Consider the following 23,378-nt stretch of genomic DNA (forward strand, 5'->3'; position numbering starts at 1 on the left):
CAATTTTGGCAAGCCAAAAGGGGAGCAATAAGCCTAATCGCCATAGTGACATCCGGTTTTTGAGAGCACTTTTAGGACACTTTGACCTCTGACATTTCGGAAAAATTACTCTAATTATTATTTACTTTTTTATTATTCTAATAATGTTACAATTAAAAATATTTAGATAATTAACTTATATAATAAATATATTTTTTGGATTTGTTTTTATTCAAGTAAAACTTTTTTGATTATATTTTGTATGTACAAAAAACAATTTCCGTGAAAGGTCAAAGGACAAAGTGTCCTAAAAATGCAAAAACTGTCCCACAATGCATTGCAAACTTCTAATGCCGATTTGGCTTATTCATGGGGCACCTTTTAAATAATAGGCTACGCTCTAAGGAAAACAGTACGATAGGCCCTAATGCTTAAATATGCAAATTTTCCTGCCGCTGCGCTCGCAGTAATCTAGACCGTTTTAGGTTTGTAATGTGCAAAGGGGACGGGGGAGGGAAGGCATTTTTCGCAGGCCGAGGGGGGGGGAAGCGATTTTGGTGGGCCAAGAGGGGGCAAGCAATTTTGGCAGACCGTTTGACCGTCAACTTAGGGGTGGTGCAATAAAGGGGCTGTGCAATAATTATGAGCCTCCTGGGGGGAATAAAATTTTCAAACGACTTGCCAAAAATCGCTTGCCCCCCCTCGCCCGCCAAAAATCGCCAAAAATTTGCCCCCCCTTGAACATGCCAAATGTTTGGGATCCCAATTTGCAAACCTTAAATGGTTTAGGGGCTGTGCAATAATTATGAGCCCCCCAAAACAATTTCCAAAATGGCTCGCCAAAAATCGCTGCCCCCCCTCAGCCCGCCAAAATCGCTGTGCACCCTCCCCTCTCGCCCGCCAAAAATTCTTTGCCCCCCCCCCCTTGAACATGCCAAATTTTTGGGATCCCAAATTACAAACCTTATAAAATGGTCTAGATGTAGGCCTACATGTATGTTGCGAGCGCAATGTGCGGGAAAATTTGCATATTTAAGCGTTTCTGTACTGTTATCCTTAGCCTTTTTAGAGCGTTTTATTAAGGCGGCCCATAAATGTGTGCCAAAAATTGCTTGCCCCCACCCCCATTCGGCTCACCAAAAATTTCTTACCCCCACCCCCCAATTTTACCCTCCCCAGGGCTCATAATTATTGCACAGCCCCTAATTAGGCCTATGCGTAGGCAGAGTGAAAGAGGGGGACTGGTGTCAGAGTGAATGAGGATGTGAGCAGTGGCAGCGCCACGCCCCCACTTTTGAGGCAAAACCCCAAAATCACGTAAATTTCCACTTTTTGTGGCAATTTTGGCCCCCCTGAAATTCACTTTTCCCCAATGCCCCGAAAAACAATCCTGGCGCTGCCACTGGATGCGAGGTGGTGAGTGGGGGAAGAGCGAGTAAGTGGGGAGCAAGTGAGCGGGCAGGCAGGCGCAGCCGGCATAAAATGAATGAAAGTGAGTACATTAATTAATTAATTAATTAAACCCCATCAACAAACTACTTTCAGGGGTAAAAAATCAGTTAAACCCAGTAAAGCTCCAAATTAGACAAATACATCATTGGGGTAGTTTGGCAAATTTGGCATGTATAGCTTTGGGGGTCCTTTTTTACTGTTTACAAACTAAAAAAAGCCATCTCACATCACATGTAGACCACCTTCAGTTTGAAATATGTGTTCTTTTGGCATGTGTGAAGAGAAAATGGGTAAGGATTTTTGCACATTGAGAGTAGTCTTTGTCAAAGACCCCCACAATCCATGCCAAGGGGGAACCCGCCAAACCGTGAGCGGACCGCCGAAACCGTGACAGAGCGCCAAAGCCACCACACCAAGCACAAAGTGCTGGGGCGCTCCCCTGGGGGCGCTCCCATCCCAGGGCTCCAGGCAAAGCCTTGTTGAAAGGCTACATACATTGAGAGGGAAAATAATCTTTTGACATGCTGTGAGCATCCTGGGTGATAATGGGCCAAAAACATGCAATTTTGCATAGTTTTCTTACAATTTTGTAGTCAAAATTCTAAGACTAGGCACAAGTCTACGCATTCAAAATCTGGAGCATAGGCTAAAAGTTAGCAAATAAATTTAATATTTTATGTTGCCCAACTCAAAATTAGTCTTGGGCTTGACTGTCATAGCATATGAAAAAGGCCCTAAAGATGCATTTTAAGTAACAGCCTTGTTTATCAGTCAGGTGCCTGATTCATTCATATTGATTTTCTTTTTTTAAGTTTGATTGAAGATGACAACAACAAATTATTCTTTCAACACAATAGATATATTCTCAATGATCATATCACCATGGTCGTATTTTATTTACACGAGAGTAAAAAGAAAATAACACTGACACATAAATTTCATTAAATGAACAAATAATCTTAAAATACTTTTGATTTTCAGAAAACAATGAACCAATTTATAACAATGTAATATATTATGATATCAATATTATATCGAAAGCTTTGTGTATAACCTGTGGCCTGTTATTTTTGTTGGAACCCTTATAATTGTATCTCACACAAGATCCAGGCCCTTTTTCTGGCTTGCTGCCATTGGTGGTATTATTTATAATAGCTGTTGCTTGCCAATGTACACTTGCCATATTATAGATACTTGTCTATACAATACCCAATACAATGCACAATAGCAACAAATTGGTTCAGTTCTTGTCTTGGAATGTTTCAAATGAAGTATCAATGCTACACTAGAAACCATTCATTCAATAAAAATGGCTGCTATCTTTGTTTTACTGTTTGTTAAATAAGAATGTTTTTTAATTATCTGGTCTGGATCCAGGTTCAAGAACAAAGCTCATGCATGGCATCCCTGTTTCATTTAATGTGACCTGCTCTGACAACACAAGGAAAAAGTCATATTTTTGACATTTCATGATTTGAATAAAATTGTTAAGTACTCGACAATAAGCTTTAAAATGATACCAAAATCACATAAATAGCATCAATAATTTTCAAGATATGGATAATTTTGTAAATGATACCTTGATATTTTTGCAATTGCTATTGTAAGTAATGAGCCAAGTAGTTTTCTGCACGCCTTACACAGGATTGAATAGGGATTATCATAGTTCAACTGTTATTTATTGATTAAATAACCCTCTTTTTAATATGTGCTTTCAAGGATTTGAAAGTTAACTTAGCCCCACAGTCAAATACCGTGAAATTAAGAATTCCAAAATTTTGATTTTTTTTTTTTTTATGGCAATGTCATCTTTAAAGGCCTATAACTCAAAAACATGTCTGGCGACTTGTTCCGGGTTTTGTTGGGGCTGGTTACATATACAACCATACAGTCAAATAGGCTCAAACAGTAAGATATTAGACTCCAGTGCAGTGAATTGTGGTGTGTACAGCGCAGTCCCAGTTTGTTTAATTGAGCCAACTTGGAATTCCCCTGAGCAAGGAACTAAACCACTTAATTGTGCCAGTTACCTATACGAGAACTTAAAGAGCTGATCCTGACAGTGGCTGTGATGGTTTATTATAGTATGTGAAGTGTGTACGCTTCTATAGCCACAAGTCCCTGGCTGGTGCTTAATTAGAGGTTAATAACTGCGCATCGGTTATTTGGAGGCATTGTGAAAAATCTAAACATTTTGCCTTTGAACCGAGGAATATCCCGAGGGCGAGCCCCGAGGGATATTCCGAGGTCCAAAGCAAAATGTTTAGATTTTTCACAATGCCCCATATATTACCGATGCAAAGTTATTAACCTCATTCATAACCGCTACTTTAATCTCTTCACCTTACAAAATAACACAAAATTTTGCTCAAAAGTTTATAAAAATAGATGATTTTTACATCTTCCCTTGCTAAAAATCGATCAGGCTAAAACAGAACGACCAATAACAAAAGTGCGATCACAATCTGTGCAAATATGGTAGCGCCGCAATCCAAATACGCAGCCAGCGCACAAGAGTTTGTTGGACGCACAATACCGCAGCGCGCAGAAGTCAATTGTGTGCGACATTGGAACAATTACGCATTTTGCGGTCAATTGTGAGATATTAATGACCTCGATTTGCGTTCGCGTTTTCGCAAATAATAAAATATGATTGGATCGCACGCATCGCGTTTATTTATGAGGTTATGAATGGTTTATGATGTGTCTTGGATCACAGTCTTTATTAAGTGTGCCAAGACATTGTGGGTTTATGCCAGTGTCTAGTGCACTATAAATCACTGAACTTTTTTCCATTTCATATCCTTGTAAATTTACCAGGCTACAAATTAATAAGCTGAAACCCCCACTGAAATTAGAAATTTTATTAATGGTTTCTGAGATAATGAGTATTTTTATGTTGCAGACAGCCAATTAAATTCAAAACTTCTTGGAATGCATCTCTGAAAATAATTTTTTCGGAAGAACACCTGCCCTTGATTGATCAATGCATACATAAATATAATCAAAAACTCTTCAAATAAGGTAAAATTCAACAAACTATACCAGACACCAAATCAATGCTAATTTACATACAATGATAATAATCCATCCAATAAATGTTCACGTTTCACAAAGTCATGATACATCATACACAGCTGTCTTTAGAAGTGGTGCAATACCTATGTATACCGGAAGAAAGAACATTAAGGTGAAGCAGTATGAACATCCATTTAGCAGGTCATAAAAAGGAGGAGACAAGTACTTAATTTAAGGGACACCTTATTTTAAACAAATGACTTAAAAGGAAAATAGCCTTGTATTGAAACATTCAAAAATGCACAATTATCTGCGTGCAACACTTGCGGACCACAGCAGCCATGGGCCATTTGGGGCTTGACATGATAGTTCACCAAATTTGGTATACATGTGCAGAGGAAAAGGGTTATTTGGCACCTTGTGAAGGGACACACAAATGATGCAGAGCAAATACTTATGCTGTGTGCTCTTCATACTGACCATTATCATGCTCACAAGTAATCTACAACATTCAGTTTTTGTACACCAAGCATCCTTAACCAACCCATTTCCCTTATCGTCACTAAATGCAGTTTAAACGATGACAGAATATTGTTTACAACATATCTCTATAGGCTAAAGCCAGTGGGATGAAAAAACAAGCAGTTCACAAATTATACTGACAAAATTTGAGGGTACTTTTGAATATCCACTCAGTGGAACCTCTTTAACACAAAATCTATGGGCCACATTTTTCAGTTTGTGTTATCACTATGCAAACGCAATGCCAGGGACTTCAAATTCACTTTGTGTTATCAGTTCTTTTGTGTTAACAGATGTTGTGTTAACGAGGTTCCGCTGTACTCTGGTTTATGAAATTCTTCATTACTTTTGTTGAAACGTTGTTCTATGTCCACTCATCAGCCAGCTGTGATTTTATCACTTTTATGTCAACAATTATGTAATCAAGACTGAAAATTAATATCAAGTTGGATATGTATATGTTTTTGGAATTCAAAATGAGCAACAAAAATTATTTACAAGAACTGGCAGCATAAAATTATTAACATTTAAATACCAAATATACCTATACAAGTCATGTATATAAAGCTAAACATTCAGACAATATTTAGAATTCATCTTTTCATTTTCAAGCACAATATTTCAAATATGATCTATTTGATACAAATATGTAATACAAGAAATTATAGAAAATATAACTTTTCCCCCAAGAAAATCATAATATATTTCATAGATTTTAGCAAAAAAATAAAATTTAAGTGAATACAATTACATGTTCATTTCATATCCATGTATATTTCAAACCTAGATTTACAGGTACCGTACACATAATCAAATTTGTTTAAAAAGAAATAAAATGTATAAAGGTATTTCATACCAATTAAAATTCATCAACACAACCTGTAAGATTCCTCAAAAAAAAAGAAAGCTATGTTGATTTTGTTCTCTTTTTGAACGTAAAGAATCCCTCACCTCAAGAAACAACTTTTACACTACTGATCTACACCATTTTACCTGCACACAAATTAACAAGATCACTTCACCCCAGCATACATAGACTAGAGCTAATACAAGCACTTTTATGAGCAAACCAAATAGTTTTGTTTCATTGATAACAACCTTTCTCAACATTCTGTAATTAAACTGTAAGTAGATGAAAATAACATTAGTTTTTTACGAGCATCCAAGAAACATGATAGACATGTTAACCCCATCCATCTCGAACAAAACTAACTCACATGACTTCATTGTTCATTTGGTTTTTACATAACTATGTGCAATTAGAGAATGTAACTTTCATTGATGTCTGCATAAAAGCCTTTTACTGTACCAGTAATTTATTCATTCTTGACTTTCTGTCAAATCAATAAACTTTTTTGTCTTAACTCTTAAAAGACAAGACAGTAATACAACCATGAATGCCAGTAACCAAATATCACAAAAGCAAAATACCCAGCAACACAAAAGTGACACTGACTTCAATGTAACATTGTAATCAATGTATTTAAATTTACAGCAACATTCAGTGAATTTGAGCCTCAATTACAAGTAACATCCGTCTCATCTTTCACCAAAAACTTTTATAGATCATATTTATGTACCACAATTGCAAATATAATGCCTTACATGTACATGTATGTTGAGAATTTTCAACTACTGAGTCTACCAGCACAATCATGTAAATGTATACGATCTTCCGGGATGAATTTGATGTGTCTCAATATTGTTTCTAATTAATGATAACCATCCTTTTAGCGACAATGTCACATTGACAAATATATGAGATGTTCCATTAGTAAAACAGCAAAAAGCAGCATAAATTTATTATTAATACATGTACATGTATAACATGGCATTGACTGCAAATACGAAAACAATATCCCAGATGAAATTCCCACTATATTTACAAAATAAATAGAATACACAATGGCATACAAATGGCATACATTGCACTGGTTTTTGTACACATTTATACACAGCAAGACTCAGGACTTTTAAAAGACTAATAGGGGTACAATGAGTCAATTACTTCCAAGTTCCAGTGTTGCTCCACGTGTACATCATACATTTGAATATTAACCACCTCATATCTTTGGTACTTTATGTGCAATGAAAAGTGGAGTCTGGTGGTGTAATCTTGTTTTGCATCTGATCCAAAAGACCAGGAAATTATAATCCTATACATAGCACTATTATAATCAGTATGCCTTCGTCAAAGTAGTAATTTATATAGACACATCCGAAATTTATATAATTGGTAGATGTAGCTGTAGGAATTTTAATATTTCTAGTAATATTCATAAATTTACTGATTCTTACACTACTTTTTTAAAGCTTGAAGGAACTGGAATTTAACGCAATTTCCATACCCTCCAGTAGCCGGACTCCAAAACTGCCAGGTAGAATTCTAGGCCTGCTCTCAATTCCGACTGGAATTATTCTTTTTTCACCTGTTGTATAAAATATGCAAGTCTGACTACAGTGGAATTTTAAATAGTTGTTTTGTTGTTCCTGTTTTTTTTTTTTGGAAGGGGGTCTTTTTTAATTTGTATTGTATGTAAGAAATGGCAACACTATATAATATCCAATAAAATGCAATGTAGTAAATTTTTGTCTGCAGCCAAGTTTAATATTACAAATGTATACTCTGCCAAATTCATACTGCCTGAATGCAGGATGAAACATCACTCATTGGATATTGTACACAACTGATGTGTTATTCACAAGGATGCTTAACATTGAATACCTGAGTGGAAGAAGCACAATCATTTGACTGTTTGCCACACTCACTGTCTGTCTGATACCACATATTTTCAGTGCAATATCTTTCCCATAAATACAGTGAATATGCAATGCCATGTGTGTTTTGCTTGCATAAGCAACAGAACATTAATCGACTCTTGTGAATATGTAAACATTTCAGCTCCATACAAACCATGTTGCAAATTTGTTTGTTACCTACACTTCAAGATCCTATTGGGTTCACCTGCAGAGATACACCGTTGCTAAGTTATAAATCCAAAATTTATTTATTATTATTATTTAAGTTACTTGGCTGGTACTGCGCATTACCAAGGGAGTACCAGTGTAGTACCAGTATAGTATGGGTCCTGTGCAGTAGCAGCATTGGTACTGACTCTGTTTGTATCATCAGGTACCTTAGCAATGGTGTACCTGTACACAGCAGACACAATATATATAGGAATCTTGTAGAGCACATGTCATGTAGTTACATGTATCATTCATCTGTGATTATTAGTTTTCCAAGTTCAACAAAACAAAATGTATAACGGTTACAAAGAATTACTTGACAAGTTGAACAAATTCACATGTGACTACACTTTGAAAAATGTACATATATATTTTTTCTTGCAGTACTATTACATAGCAGTGCATCTATATATAATTGTACACTACACTTTATTTGTTCGATAATTTGTTAATACTTCCTTATATACTGTGTCTCATCTCAAGTTGAGAGTAAAACGCCATGTTGGCTTTCGTAGTGGCAGATTCAAATCATGCATGCTAATCTAACCCCATGGGGCATATACACACATGTAGAAGGGCGATTTGTCCGTACGCTGGCGACGCAAGGTCCATAAACACACTGATTCAAGTCTGCCACTACAAAATCCAACATGGCGTATGAGACAGAGTATAGTTACTTACAAGTTTGACATAGTTTGTAGATCCCAGTCAGGCGGCGGATGACATGATCGAGCCGGCAACTTGTGAAACCACCCGGCCGTATGGCATTTTCCAATATAGTCGGTTAGTTTTGTGGGGTTCATTATCGAACCCCAACGGTTTTAGCTTGTATTTATATTATTTATCAACATAGGCCTATTTGTTTGTGATATTTCAAGCGTTTTAAAATTTCAAAATAATCCCATTCAATTACACGGTTGATGATGAAAATTTACTGAATTTAGAGAATGCAATGCGGCCACCACCTGATCCCAGTATGCTTTGTGGTACCATAATAAAATTGCACTTGCAAGAGAAAGTGTACACAAAACCCCTCAATTCTATTTTCAATTACTCGCTAAAATCAAGGGTGCTTAGACTCTTGTTTGAAAAAACATCACCCCGTAATGTGAATCTATCCATACCTATCATATTTAAGCACCTCTTACTTATTTGTTGTATACATTTACTATGGAGCCAGTAGATACACTGCAAAGCATGATGGGATGTTCCTTTCCACTGCTGTGATATAGAATAGGTGTGCAATGTATTGAAATATGGGTACAATTACCGAATAGGGTGCAACTTGTTAGACTTAAGTCCAGTCCTCGTTTACGGAGTTTCGGGTTAGGGTTTGGGGTTGGGGTAGGGCAGTCTTGTAATAAGACTAGTAGAGTTGCACCCTATTCGGCAATCGCTCCGAAATATGACAGTGGAATTATACAAGGCTGCAAGAAATATTGGCATTTCATGATTATTCAAGCAACATTATATTACACACCCAAAACACAATAATCAGAGTTCACATGATTCCATGCAAAAGGTTTGTGACAAAGATTCTTCTTCTAGTAATATTTTTACATACATTGTAACATCACTGCAGTGACAAAACCTCATAATGGAAGAAAAACACTGTTGTTTTAACATTTTAGCACAAATGACTGCCTTCCTTTGTCAAGAAACAGTGTTTGTGTGTGCTTTCCTACAAGTACAATCATGTCAGTAATAACTCCAAACACAAAATGAAAGCAGTGGTGTGTGCATGTTTATAGAAGTGGGGGCCACAGGTCTCAATTCCACCAACAGCTTTGGCTCACTTCATTTGCTGTTTAAATTGGTAGTCCCATAATCTTCTGACTGACAAAGTGGGGGAAGGGGGCTGTGGCTTCCTGGTATCTACCTTTGTGCACTATGTCCACTGAATGAAAGACACAAAAATGGAGTTATATTTTGAGATACATTGTACAAAGTTTCTGCACACAATACTTTTAACCGTCATTATGCTATTGGCTGAAACATGTACTGATAAAACCTAATAACCTTACTATTTTGTACATGCACAAGATACAAGGCTTTGTCAGTACTTACAATTTGGAAAAGATGGTGACTGTGGATTTATCATTGCAGATAGATGAAAAAAGTTTTTGCCAGCTGCAAAATAAGTAACAATCTCATTTTTAACAAAAAGTGAGGTTTGTCACTCCAGCGATGATAAAACATTTTCACAACATTCTGAATATATACATACTGCCCTGAGCATGTTGCCTCTATTCTATGAGATGTTTAGTGGCATTACTCGGTTGTAATTGTCTCCACCTTCATCTAAGGAAAGATATTGCCACTCTTAAAATGTAGTATCATTGATAGGACTGGAAAAAGTTGGGACATCAGGAAAATCCTTCCAAAGGAATTGTTGCATTCGTTAGAAAATTGTACTTTTACCAAATAAAGAAGTACAAAGAAATGTGAAAAATGTTGCTATCTTTATGGGGGTTTTGGTTTAAGTACCGTAACCACCCAGGTATAAGCCCACCTTCGGCTATAAGCCCACCCGCTATTTTTCAAAACATTCTGGCAACAAGGGTGCACTCAGGTATAAGCCCAGTACTAAATTTTGGCCAAGTTCGATCTTAAATCAAATCAATGCTTTGCTCTCATATAAAAGAACAAATATTTAAAAATATCAGTTGAAAATTAACATTCCACACTTATAATTTTAAGAAATTGACATACCGTATTTAGTCAAATAAACGCCCGGGCGTTACATTTTCCAAACGGGGGCGTTTATTCAAGGTCAATTTTAGAACGATAATTCCGTTAAAATCATTAGGTAAACTTAAAACTCACGCTAAAATGACGAACTATGAACTAGAAACACTGACTTCTGGTTCACTTCTGGGTTTCCATTCACCAAAAAGTGATGCTATTATCGACCATGTGTGCAACTTGGTAAGCTTACTACACAAGATAGCATGGAAATATCGGCATTGGTGAAACATCTTGGTTGAAGAAAAGTGGTAGGGGCGTTTATTTGAGGGGGGGCAACTATTTGACGAAATACGGTAGATGACAGAAATTACTGGTACATTGGGCATATACAAATGGGGGTGATTGTTCTTAGTTTTAGATTCAAGCACTAGCCCTTCCCCGGTTATAAGCCCACCCCATTTTGAAGTGAAATCTGCCATCTAGGGGGATGGGCTTATACCCGAGTGGTTACGGTATATTCTCCAGAAAATAACATTATTTTCTAAGGCAGTGACCACAAACCAGGAAGCAACGGGTACACAAATACATAGTTACCTGTTACATGTAGGTCACAACCCTATTATTTTCCAGGCCTAATCAAGATCACAATAGTATTCTTCAAATCAATTAATGGTAAAACATTTATAACTAATAAGAGCTAGTAATTCTCTGCCATCATTAGTAAAAGTAGCGAAGACCAACCTGTAAATGGATGTGACCCTTGACCTTTGCCTGTAATATCATTATAATTTTCCCATATATACCCAGTCTTTTCATACTGCAGCACTATATTCTTGATTAAATTCTGCCTTAACTCTGTATACCTTAACAAGGCCACCTTTTTATAGGGCCCTTCTACATTTGCATAATGATGAAGCGCCCTCACTGTTAGGTAGTTCATATTAATCCATATTGCCCCTCGCCAATACGGGGGATCATGTTCAGTGTTGTATTTCATATAGAGTGGATCAGATTTTGATAGTGATCGCAGGCCATATTTGGTCCACAATAGTTTTGCATTGTTTAAATCTGACAAGATTTGTCCTAGATACGGAGAATCTGGTTCCAAAATCTCCAGCACAAAGGGAAACAGACTCATATATCCAAAAGTGTCCACAAACTTGTAGGAAGGACCACTCTTTGATGTGAGGACTCTCACCATTGGCAATTTTGGAGGCCTGACAGGACGTTTTCCTGGTTGGGGTTTTGGCATTGGAGGAGGAGCAGGGTGCTGTAACGCAACATTTTGTGTGTGGTTACCATAATCGCTGAACATTTTCCCACGTTCTGACCAGTGAAGTTCCCCGAGCAGTTTGTTATCTGAAAGTTTTTCATACATTGTCTGATAATCTGCAAAAGGCTCTCCAATAGCTTGGGCTATTTCTGACATTACACCTGATGCAAGAGTCATCCAGCAGCGCAAATCAATGTGGCGTTCTAGATCCGATGGATGTGATGCGCGAGGGTAATCATCCAATCCTGATGTTAGTGTTTTAGGATTTAGTTCATTATTGATAGTAGGGTCGCGACCTCGCCACCTGTAACTCCAGTTTACAGGTCCAGTTTGGGTAGTGTTGAACCAATTGTACCACACTTGTAAGCGAGGGTATATGTGACGCAAATAATCCATAAATAGTTTGTTGCGCTTTGATTTGGTATCTCTGAGCAAAGATTGTATCGGGAGGAAGAGCGTTGGAGGATTGGCATTTTCATTTCGTTGGACAACAAACTCGTTTGGAACTTTGACCCTTGCTTCAGATCCTAGAATCTGTTCCCGTGGAATCCATCCTTCAGCATTCATCAAGTCAAGCCAATGCCCAATAATCTCTTCGCTCAATTCCTGATCCCATTTGCTTATCAATAGATTGTGAAAACCTTCGTCCCATAAGAATCCGCGAGGAAAGAAGGATCGTGATGGAACAGCGGTCAAAAGTGGAGATGCCCAATACTGTACCGGATCTGAATTGTACTGCGACTTCACTATTGACTTTCCATAAAAATATCCAATTCCACCCAACAAATTACTCATGGCAGCTTTGGCAACTCTGATTTGATTTGCTGTGAATCCTTTCTTGGTCAAACCAAATTTGCTTTCAAATTTCTTTTCAAAGTCTACCTTATGCTTATCCAGCTCTTTGGTTAGTTCTTTCCCGTTAAGTCCAACCTTGCGCTTTCGAAAACTACTTGATTCAAACATTACTTCAATTTCAAAGGGCAAAGATACTGTCACCTGTTGCACCAAAAAGTTTGGTTCCTCATCTGGAAAGTATTGCTTGTAGCGAATGTCCTCCCCTTCTAAACCTAACAAGAACTGACGATTGGCACCATACGGGAACATGCGTAGGTTACGTGCCACAGTGTCCTTCAGCATATGCAACCCTGGAGAATATGTACGTAGGTAGTGAGACTGCTTTGTACTTGCGGAGCGAGGGAACTTGATGATGAAGTGACCAAGTTCTTCTGTTTCACCATGGATTTCAATAATGCGGTTTTCTCTGAGGGTAGGTTCTAGGACACCTTGACCATCCAGAGCAGCGTAAAACATCAGGCTCACTAGAGTTTGATTGGAGGATTTCTGGAGACGGAAAAAGACCAAGAGATTAAAGAAAATGTTTATTATAAACAGCATCAAATGTGACATGATCTGATGAATCCATGCCAATGTTTGACATTTGGAATTTGAAATACATCTACAATGTAAGCAAAAATAACAAGCAAAAACAACAGAAAACATAGGAAAATGGGAATTATAAAATTTCAAAGCTTATCCTACAGTAGCAAGGATTTTGCAACTATAATAACTCCATTTCCGCATTAGCTTGAGTCCCGGTGTCGTCACTTAACATTGACTATGTGTACGCATGATCGTTCCCAATTTCGCGAAAAAAGAGGTTATTTTTAAACTATGTTCGCGAACATAAAATGTTCGCGATGTTTAAAAAATAGGGTTGTTTTTGACGACGTGTACTCGAAATTAAAAAATAGGGTATATTTTTGTGAATCATGATAATGTTGAAATCACAAGAAATCTTACCATTTCTCGCTCAATTTACTCCCGGATTTCACTTTTGTGAAACTTTTTTGCCTTCCTAATATCCCGGCCTAAATATTCAGCAACACGCTCAACTCGGTTTTATTTGTTTCATGGTTTGTTTACACCGATTACGCCACTGGGGACTTACCCAGTTTGGCCGCTGATTCCATGGGACTTTTTCATCGGCTTTATTAATGACGCTACTGCCTCCGGAGCCTTGACAAAATGGATACCCACAAACCGGGCCACAACCTCTTCGAAATGGTACCTGATCATAAAGGAATTGTTCCTTCTGAACCTTCTGAAGTTGTAGGGCGAAAACCGCAAATTGCTAACTATTTGGTGCCCCGGCAAGCTAGAGGTTTTTCTTGAAAATATCTAAAGATGGGACTGATATAGTGGTTTGAGTGAGGGAATTCGTGGCAAATGCCAGAGTTCGTAATTTTTGTCAGTCAGTTTATGTATTGGTCATATTTAAGCTTTATTTTGCAAAAAAAACCCAAAAAACGGGAGGAAAGATTACATTGTTTATAACTCTATCATAAAAAACACATGATGCATCCTATTGGATGTATTTGTATATATTTTTCTGTTATTTTCCTCATTTATGTATTAAAAGGACAACAGAGTTCTCCTCAGAAAAGACAATGAATCAGAACAAGTGTTTTTGTGTGTGTTCTTGAAATGTTAAAAAAGGGGTACTTTTGTAAAAGTGTACCTGAAATGCAAAAAATAGGGTTATTTTTAAGGCTAATTTGTACCCGTTTTAGTGTAAAATAGGGGTAAAAATGACTAAAATGTTCTTGAAACCGCTGAAAAATAGGGGGTATTTTTGACTTAGGGAACGATCATGTGTTACGCCTTTGAATGTTAAGTGACGACACCGGGGCTTGAGTATATCAGATCATGTCACAAATTATCTTATTAAATCAAAAGGCAGAGTACTGTGATTTTTTTAATGATGTATTTTCTTTCCAACATATGAAATGGAATGAAATTACCAACCACCAAAAAGGGGCTGTAATGTCAACAGAACTAGTTCTGATATATATCCATTGAACCTTTCAATGAACAGTAGAAAACAAAAGATTTCTCAACCATACTGATTTTTGAGTACCTTCCTATTCCTAACAAGCAATATGGGTGTGAAAAATGTCATTGTAAAAACTTATTTTGAGGATAATTTGCCTGTCCAATAGGCTAATGAAATGAATTGATTAGTTTTCTGTCACATTTTTTTTCAGTGAAATACATGATTTCATTATTCATTATTTTGGAAAATTTCATTATTGTCAAAACTTTCATTTATATATACCTATATTGTTGATGAAAGACCATCTCAAAACAGGTATTAATGCTTTTTCATCATTACAGACATTTTGCAACAGATTGAGAAAGGATTTGAATTTGTTTATGAAAAGAAATTAGCAATTTTTGTAATCACTAGAAAGTTAGAAACATGATGAGGTAATCCTTAAATTTCCATTATTTACCCCTACAACTAAGAAAAAACACTGATTATGATCAGCAGGGGATGTCAGACATTTTGAGAGTTTAAATTTTGATTATTTCCATCTAAATTTTCAGATAATTGACTTTTTTATGAAAATAATGAAAGTTTTGGTCAAATTGAAAAGGCGATGTGGACAGGTGATGGGAAACTAATAATTTCATGCAATATGGTCGCATGTCATGAATTGGTCATCTTTTGTAATGTAAAATCTTTTCATAGTAAAATGAGGGATATATCACCAATTTTGATTCACTTCAACACAAATTTACATTTTAGACCATTACAATGTAGAAGTATATATTTCTGGAAAGCTTATATTACAAAGATGCCAAATCAACAAAGTAGGCCCTATAACATCATAATACAGGGTGGGTAAGAAATATACAGGGTGGAACATCAACAAAGTTAGCATCTTTCTTGTCACAGTGAACCCCATATTTTCCTTTTCTGAAAGTTATGTAGCCTAAAATAAATATGGATTCAGAAAGACATTTCATGGGCCCTTGAAACAAATTAGGAAGCAAGAGTTTGGTATCCCTTGTGTTAAACATACAGGGTGGTCAAAAATTGTAAAATAATTTTACAATTTTTATGACATTATCAATCAAAACTTTCTCCTCCATTTCTGGCACTAAAACTAATACCATGATTGAATTCCTCATCAAATTTCCTTTAAAATATGTACACTTTTGAATAAGCAGGATGACTCGGGCAAGAGATGGGCCATTTAGAAATGTCAGAGCATTACATGTACGTGCACACTTTGTACAGTCACATAGGAAAAACCGTCATAATTAGCATTTAATTAGGCAATTAATTGGTTACATCTGTTGTTACAGTTGATCTACTATGAGGTAGATCTACAATCCAGGATGATATATGTGCAATTTGTGGTCCATGCTAGTTGTACTTTTGAAGATACAAAGGTTTGAAGTTTGCCATATTTTCACAATTTTGTGTACAACCCTATGGGGCTCCCCCATTGACACATCTTACGTATTGAAGTATAAATCTCTAAGTACCGGTAGTTGTCCAATTGACTTGGGTTTTTTGTATTTGACAAAGAACAATAATTATATACAAAATGACACCAATAGGTACTATACATTTAGAATAAACCAAACTTGAAGTGCGATTAATGTTCAACATGCAAAATTGCATCAATATCCAAAATGTTACTTGCCTCAGACTGATACTGCCCGCACGATGTATGGATCACATGCACTCACAAATCAGTTTTAGGTCAACCAACCTTGGTAATTGGGTAGCACATACTATAGAAAACCAGTTATGTTCAAAGACAAATATGTCAAAATTAAAACAAGCAGCCACTATCTGTACTCTTTAGCTATGATTTAAGACTGTATTTGCTGAAATTGGTTGAGAATTAAAGAAACAGTTATCTAAAACCTAAGGAAGAAAAGAAATCAAAAGTTGCAATTTTGTGTTCTAATCAATGAAAGCATGATGCTAGTTTTAACGTGCTAATCAAGTCAAGTCAAGTAAAATCAATGGAAGCACAGCGTTTGTTCTCTTGTTCGAGAACACTTTTGACTACAAATCAATTGGGCTTGCAATGGATCAAACTGCAACTTTTAAATTAGCATCTTCCTTGGGTTTATGTGTCTTTATTTCTTGAACGATTTCAAAAAATGAGCTCTTAAATTGACTGCTGGTTCAAATTATGACATATCTGTCTTTGTTTAGGATATACAGGGGTGAACATAACTGGTACCTTAATTTTTTGGCTTACTATATTATTTTAATATAGATTTACCATACATGTACCTTGTTTGGTTTGCCAGTAAACCTAGCAGTCCAATCTCCACCATTTTTACCTCCTGGTCGCTTCACAAATTCTGTTGTCAAAGTAAAATTCTTGTCCACTATTTCTTGGCTACCAAAGTCCTTCCCATTGTGCATCAACCAACCGTAGCGTGGCAAATGGTCACCTTGCTCACAGGTGTGACGAATTGGAAGAGGGCGCTCTTTTGAGAATTGTGTAAACCACATCAAACCTGTGACCAGGGATTGAGGACTTTTGGTCTTCATTCCTTTTAAACAAACAGAAACAAATGTAGTTTTTATGTTTATGTATCATAATTGATTGATTCAACAAAGGTCAGTATTCAGTTTTTCATTGAAAATATCTTAACACATGGGTCCCTGTTTCCACAGGAAGATCCGTACATAAATATATTACCTGCAGGGCTGTCAACTCTTACGTGTCTTAGGACTGGCATTTTCGGGTAATTTTGTACCTGGATACACAGAGCATTTTTCGTGCGGTTAACCGGGTACCAGAAATTGCAAAAAAAAAACTGGACCTAGACCTAAATGCTAGGATCATTCATGGTTGACCTAAAAAAATATATAAAAAAATTCAAGATATTTTGTATTTTAATTTTAATATGAAAATTGATACTTTGTATTTTTAATATGAAAATTGATACTTTGTATTCATGTCATACTCTATTAATGATTTCAAAATGCATTCAAATTCAATGCATTTTGAAATCATTAATAGACTATGACATGAATACAAATTATCAATTTTCATATTAAAATATAAAAACATCTTGAAATTTTTTTTTTTTTTTTTTTAGGTCAACCATGAATGATCCTAGCATTTTAGTCTAGGTCCAGGGACACTACAAAACCGAAAAAATAAAAAACTTTTTTTTTTTTGGTTTCGGTACCGGGAGGGTATTTCCTACCGGGTAATGTAATCTCGGCGGGTACCCGCTAGCCCGCCTCGAAAATGCCAGCCTTAACGTGTCTGTATTTGAAATATCTTTCCAATTATACACATTATACTCAGAGGAGGCACTATGATTGGGAAATTTGATCAATATAACCTAGTTTTAAAGGCAAAGTTGCCATTGCCACACACACAAAATTGCAATTTTTAAACTACAGCCAACGAGCTTAAATAGTTGAGAGTTATAACTTATATTTGACTTTCTTACAGGAAACATTCATATTGTCCGTGCTGCATTAATTTTATTCATAAGTCTCAATGTTTTGAATGTTAAATAAAAGGATGAAACACCACATATTTGCACACAATCCCAATGCAAGGTATGGTCAACTGTGCCACATGTGTACAAAAGCCAGACATACATGTACCAAGGTCAGAAACCCCATTGGGTTATGGGAATGTCTTTAAACATCCTCTGCATTATACTTTTCAATTCCCCCCTCCCCCATCCACCCCTTTCTTTGAACACATTTCAAGTAGAAATTTAGACAATCCCACTTTCCCAGGGAAAAATACTTGATTTGGGGATTTAAAAAAATCTTTGTACAATGTATTACCGGTACCGGTAATAGACTTCTCCGTAGTCCACTCGCCCATTGTGCATACTCTGGCTATCAAATTTATGCATAAAACTCTGATTTGTATTTTAAAATTTGTGTACAATTGATAGCTTCTCACATTATGATCTTTTCAGTCACCGTACTCCCTCTGTTTGTTAGCTTCCCAAGTGGACTACTTACTTTGCATTGCGGTTAACATGCTTAAGGGCGTACTACACCCATATATTGGTTTGATTGGTCTAAAAAAATATTTTTTCATTTATAGCGAGGCGATATATGCACGGATCATGTGAAATAAAAAAAAATTAAAAAAATAAATAAAAAAGGTGTTTTTAAACCATTGTATAGCAAGTCATTTTAGCCCTATATATTTTTTGTTTACCGTATCCTGGTAACTCAGATGCGTGTTTCATAACAAACCATAATTTATTCTTTTCAACATGTTCAAGTAGGGTACATGAATAGAATACATTAAATCCTTTGTTATACTCTCTATAGAAAATCTAGTGGTGCTTGCAAAATATATAACACTGAATAAATTAAATAAACACTTACACAATAGATGCATAGTCATTAGTCAATTTGATATTGATGTTGTTATTGATGTGTTGTTAGGAGAAGAAAAGGCTATTAGGTCACCGTATGTCAGGTTATAGGTCAATTGGTTCAGGTCAAATTTAAGCATCAATTTTGAATACACATGTGAGAGTCTGTGATACAAAATGTATCATAATGAGGAATAATTTTGATATTCTGTCTTTAACTGGATATATATCGAGAAGTGCAAGGTGGATATACTAATATACCTTGGGATGTAAATGGTGAGTACAATTAAGAATGCCTAGTTGAGATGGATTTCACAAATAAATATAAAATAGTTACCAAAATCACAAAAGCTAAGCTTACGGAAAACTACCCAATATGGTGGTATAGGTGACAAGAAATACAATTTTTTCAACATTGCTGTAGTATGGTTGTGGTAACCTGTTACCTATGGCTTAATTAAGTTTCAGTGAAATAATGTCGCAAGTTAAAAATACAAAATATAGCTCAACACTGAAAATAGAAGCATTTTAACCAGTTCCTTTTTTGATAGTTGTGGAGCACCAAGTTCATGAAGTCATAAAAGAAATCAGGAACCACTTATTCCCATTTTACATATCAACTTTATTTCCCTAACGTGTTAGCAACACATATCCAAAATTTTAACGAAATCCGTTGATATTAAGCTTTCCAAAATGAAGTGAATTTAAATCATCAGTGATGTACCACCTTTTGGCTTCTACTTTTAAAAGCATGTAAGCTACGTTGATACCGATGCCACCAATAAAAGCGAGAAGATTTGCCCTTCATTTTGCATACCACTTTGTCCAATTTTTTTTGTAATTTCTTCACAAAATGCAAAAAATGCAAAAAAAATCAATGGGTGTAGTACCCTCTTAATGGCTCTGGTATGAACATTTCAACAGTATTTTTTGTGGGACATCAGATATTTCGAATTGCATTCTGAATACGAGGAATGTCCTTCTGATATCAATTTGAGATATAATACAAATTTTATGAAAAACATTTTTGAACAGTCTTCAAAGTAAACTTTCTAAATCTAATGAAGTGTATGTAGCTGGCATGAATTGAAAATTTCAAAGATATACATTTTTCCCAAAAAGACCTAATTTTTTTTTTGGTGTTTTGGTGGAAAAATCCATATCTCCAATACAAAAGGTCAAACTTTTGATGTCGGTGACCTGAGTCAAACTGCTTGATTGAAAACTAATAAAAATTTTGGGCAATTTCAAGGGGGGTCTATTTTAAAGATGAACAATCTCTTGATGCTCAATCTATGCTGAGTGCAAAGTTGGTGGTATGAAGTACTTTAGTCTTTTGGCCATATGGAGCAAGTTTAGGGGTCTATAAAAAGAGGACCCTTGTTGATCAACTCTTCAGATAAGGCCGTGTAAAATTAATATTTTGGTTCTCGCCCCTCCTCCTCAATTTCTGGGATTTGTCAGATTTTTTTTTTTTTTTTTAGATTTTTCAATTTTTTTACACTTTGGAATGATTTATGAAATCTTCATACATATAAATAAGTTTATTAGAGAACAAGCAACACAACCAGATCTTACTATGGTACCCTGCGGGGGTTAACCCCCAGAACCTCACATTTGAAAAAAAAAAAAAGGCCTCATCGCTTCCTCGAGCACTGTTGGAGAAGACCGAAAACTACTGACAATGCTAATTTTACATTGAAAAAAAAAAAAAAAAAACCTCCCTCCTCATCAATTCATGAAAATCCTCTGGGCGAGAACCAAAACATTAATTTTATACGGCCTAACAAACAAAGGGGGATGTCATTTTCTTCGGAAGAGGGGATCATGAATGTCGGTGACCTGAGTCAATTTTATATGCCCCCCCCCCCATCACTGGCTAAAATGTTTTGACCCCCCTATACAGGCTGAAAACTTGTATGACCCCCCCCTCCCTCTAGCAAGTCTAGTGCACAGACTCAATCAATTGTTGGAACTATTATTAAAGGTGCAAAGTGTGCAAAAACTGTAAAGAAATGGCGCAGAGAGCACCAAAATCTTGATTGTAAAGAATCTGTGGGCAACACACAAAAATTTTGCACAATTTATGTAAAAGATTGTGCACATATTTAAATAATATGCACACAAAATCCGGGGCAAAATGGTGCCTTATTTTGTCAAAGATTGTGCACACATTCTGATTGCAATTTAGAAGAATGTGTGTGTAGCGCATTCAATTTTGAGTCACCAGCACTCAATAGTTTAACCCCCCCCCCCCCTATTTTGGGTGCAAAAAAATTATGACAACCCCTATTTTTGGCACAACAGTCCCTATAGTACTAGTATACCCCCAATTCGGCCTTCCAAAGAAAATGACAGCCCCAAATTTGGAGTCCTTTTAATGTTTTATTTATTTTATAATCTGTCAAATATAGGCATGTAGCACACTATACTCAAATTTGTGACCGTGGACGGTGGGTGATCGATTTAGTTAAGCTTACCAAAATAAACTCCTGGACGATATGTTCCCCAAAATCTATCAGGGTCTTGTTGTATGCTTCCTTCATCAGAGGCAATAACTCTTGGCACATCTAGTGGTGTATTAACCATGTTAGCAAGCGTTTGTTGCCAATACAACCACACCATCACTAAAGATGCCACAACAAAACCTAACCCAGCGATGATCTTGATGCCAAGTGGGGTGGATTTGCCCCGGGACTTCGCCCGGCTGCCACGACGACTGTTCATGGCTGATGATGTTGGAGTCGGTTGTCCATTCGTTTCATTGCTGTCACGGCTTGCATCCGATTCTCTCCCTCCTCCTTTCTTCTTGTTACTTCTCTGACGAACCATGATTTCGTTTTCTTCAGCAGGGCTAGTGATTTCCGTGTCAATTTGAGCTATATTGCCATCATTACACGTGTAATCAACAACCACTGCATCAAATTTACTGCCCTGAGAATCTCGGTCGTTTTCATTACATTCGCTGACCCGTGAAACATCTACCGGGTCACTTTCACTGCTCTCCATTGCGCCTGCGTAATTGATTCCACCTGTCATTGGAGGAAAAAGTTTAGAATCTTCATCCCGATCGTCAATTTTCTTGGCTATATTAGCCGCGACACTTTCCGTGTCTTCCATGACTGTAGCCATATTTTCAATTATGCAATAAAATTGAACCTATGAACCAGGGAAGTGATTAAACAAACAATTAAACCGTGTCCCAGAAAACTTTATCACCATCATGTGTTTGATTTGACAAAATCAGGGCATTCAGGGGGAATACAAATCGTAATTTTTCGGTCAAATTTGATATTTAAAGCAGTTTCTCATGTTTGTCAAAACCACAGTTTGTCAAAACCACAGTTTGTCAAAACCACAGTTTGTCAAAACCAAAAAAAAATGAATTTCTAAAATATGTATGGGCTTGATATAGGCCTACATGGTAGACACACTTTTTCTTCAAAGTCAAAAAATGCAGTAATGCAAGATATAATTTTGTTATTCAAGAAAAATAATGTTGAAATGATGTATTTGTAATATTTCACAATAATTTTGCATCATATTTCACATATTTTCGAATTCATGAAATATTCAATTCAAAGAACTTGGGAAATTCGCCATTTACATGAATTACTAATTGATTACTAATTAAATGACTAATTATTAATCAAAAATCTGTTTTCGATTAATAATTAGTCATAATTAGTCATTTGATTAGTCAGTTAATCATTCAATTAAATTAGTAATCAATTAGTAACTCATGTAAATGACTAATTAAATCACGATAAATCACAAAGTCATCAATTCACAATTAGTCATGATTTCCTATTCTTCAGCATTATTTTTCTTGAATAACAAAATTATATCTTGACTAATTTTAATTAGTCAAGATATAATTTTTTGACTACTTAAGTTTTCAAAGCACTGTTTTGTTGATGTGAATCTATTTATTGTGCAAACTTTGCGGAGAAATTAAACAATCATGAACGAGTGGGGGCCAAGTTGCCCTCTTCTAGCTCTCCCTTGGACCTCATCTGAAAAATTTCTGGCATAATGGCATAGCCAAGGCTCACCCACATCTTAACCACCCCTTCCATTTGCATTTTGAAAGAAATGGTAACGCGACTACCCCCACACCCCACCCCCCAGCATACATCTCCCTCCGACATCCACTCCCATGCACATCAAATACATGACAAATATATACTATATGAATTATATGAAGTCACTCACCATACTCTATCACCCTACCAAGTTTGAAGTTGGTCGGTTATTGAATTTAAACTGCGGAATGGATTAATTTGAGGTAAAATAT

General features: G+C 36.2%; 1 protein-coding gene across 1 annotated transcript; it reads right to left on the minus strand.

Annotated features, from left to right (window-relative positions):
* Window positions 1-10,989: 10,989 nt before the first annotated feature.
* LOC140148569 (mannosyl-oligosaccharide glucosidase-like) lies at window positions 10,990-22,193 on the minus strand. Its single transcript, XM_072170570.1, has 3 exons — window positions 21,562-22,193; window positions 17,004-17,269; window positions 10,990-13,243 (listed from the first exon to the last, which is right to left on the minus strand). Exons 1-3 carry the CDS (start codon window positions 22,118-22,120, stop codon window positions 11,327-11,329), a joined length of 2,742 nt encoding a protein of 913 aa, XP_072026671.1. The 5' UTR covers window positions 22,121-22,193; the 3' UTR covers window positions 10,990-11,326.
* Window positions 22,194-23,378: the final 1,185 nt, after the last annotated feature.

This window comes from Amphiura filiformis, chromosome 3 (genome assembly GCF_039555335.1).
Source record: "Amphiura filiformis chromosome 3, Afil_fr2py, whole genome shotgun sequence".
Lineage (NCBI taxonomy): Eukaryota > Metazoa > Echinodermata > Ophiuroidea > Amphilepidida > Amphiuridae > Amphiura > Amphiura filiformis.

Excerpts from the sequence above, each read along its gene's own strand:
- LOC140148569 (XM_072170570.1), bottom strand. The coding sequence starts at position 22,120 with ATGACAGGTGGAATCAATTACGCAGGCGCAATGGAGAGCAGTGAAAGT. Across the intron at positions 17,270-21,561 it reads TCGTCCAGGAGTTTATTTTG|GAATGAAGACCAAAAGTCCT; the intron begins GTAAGCTTAACT and ends TTTGTTTAAAAG. Across the intron at positions 13,244-17,003 it reads TTACTGGCAAACCAAACAAG|AAATCCTCCAATCAAACTCT; the intron begins GTACATGTATGG and ends TTCCGTCTCCAG.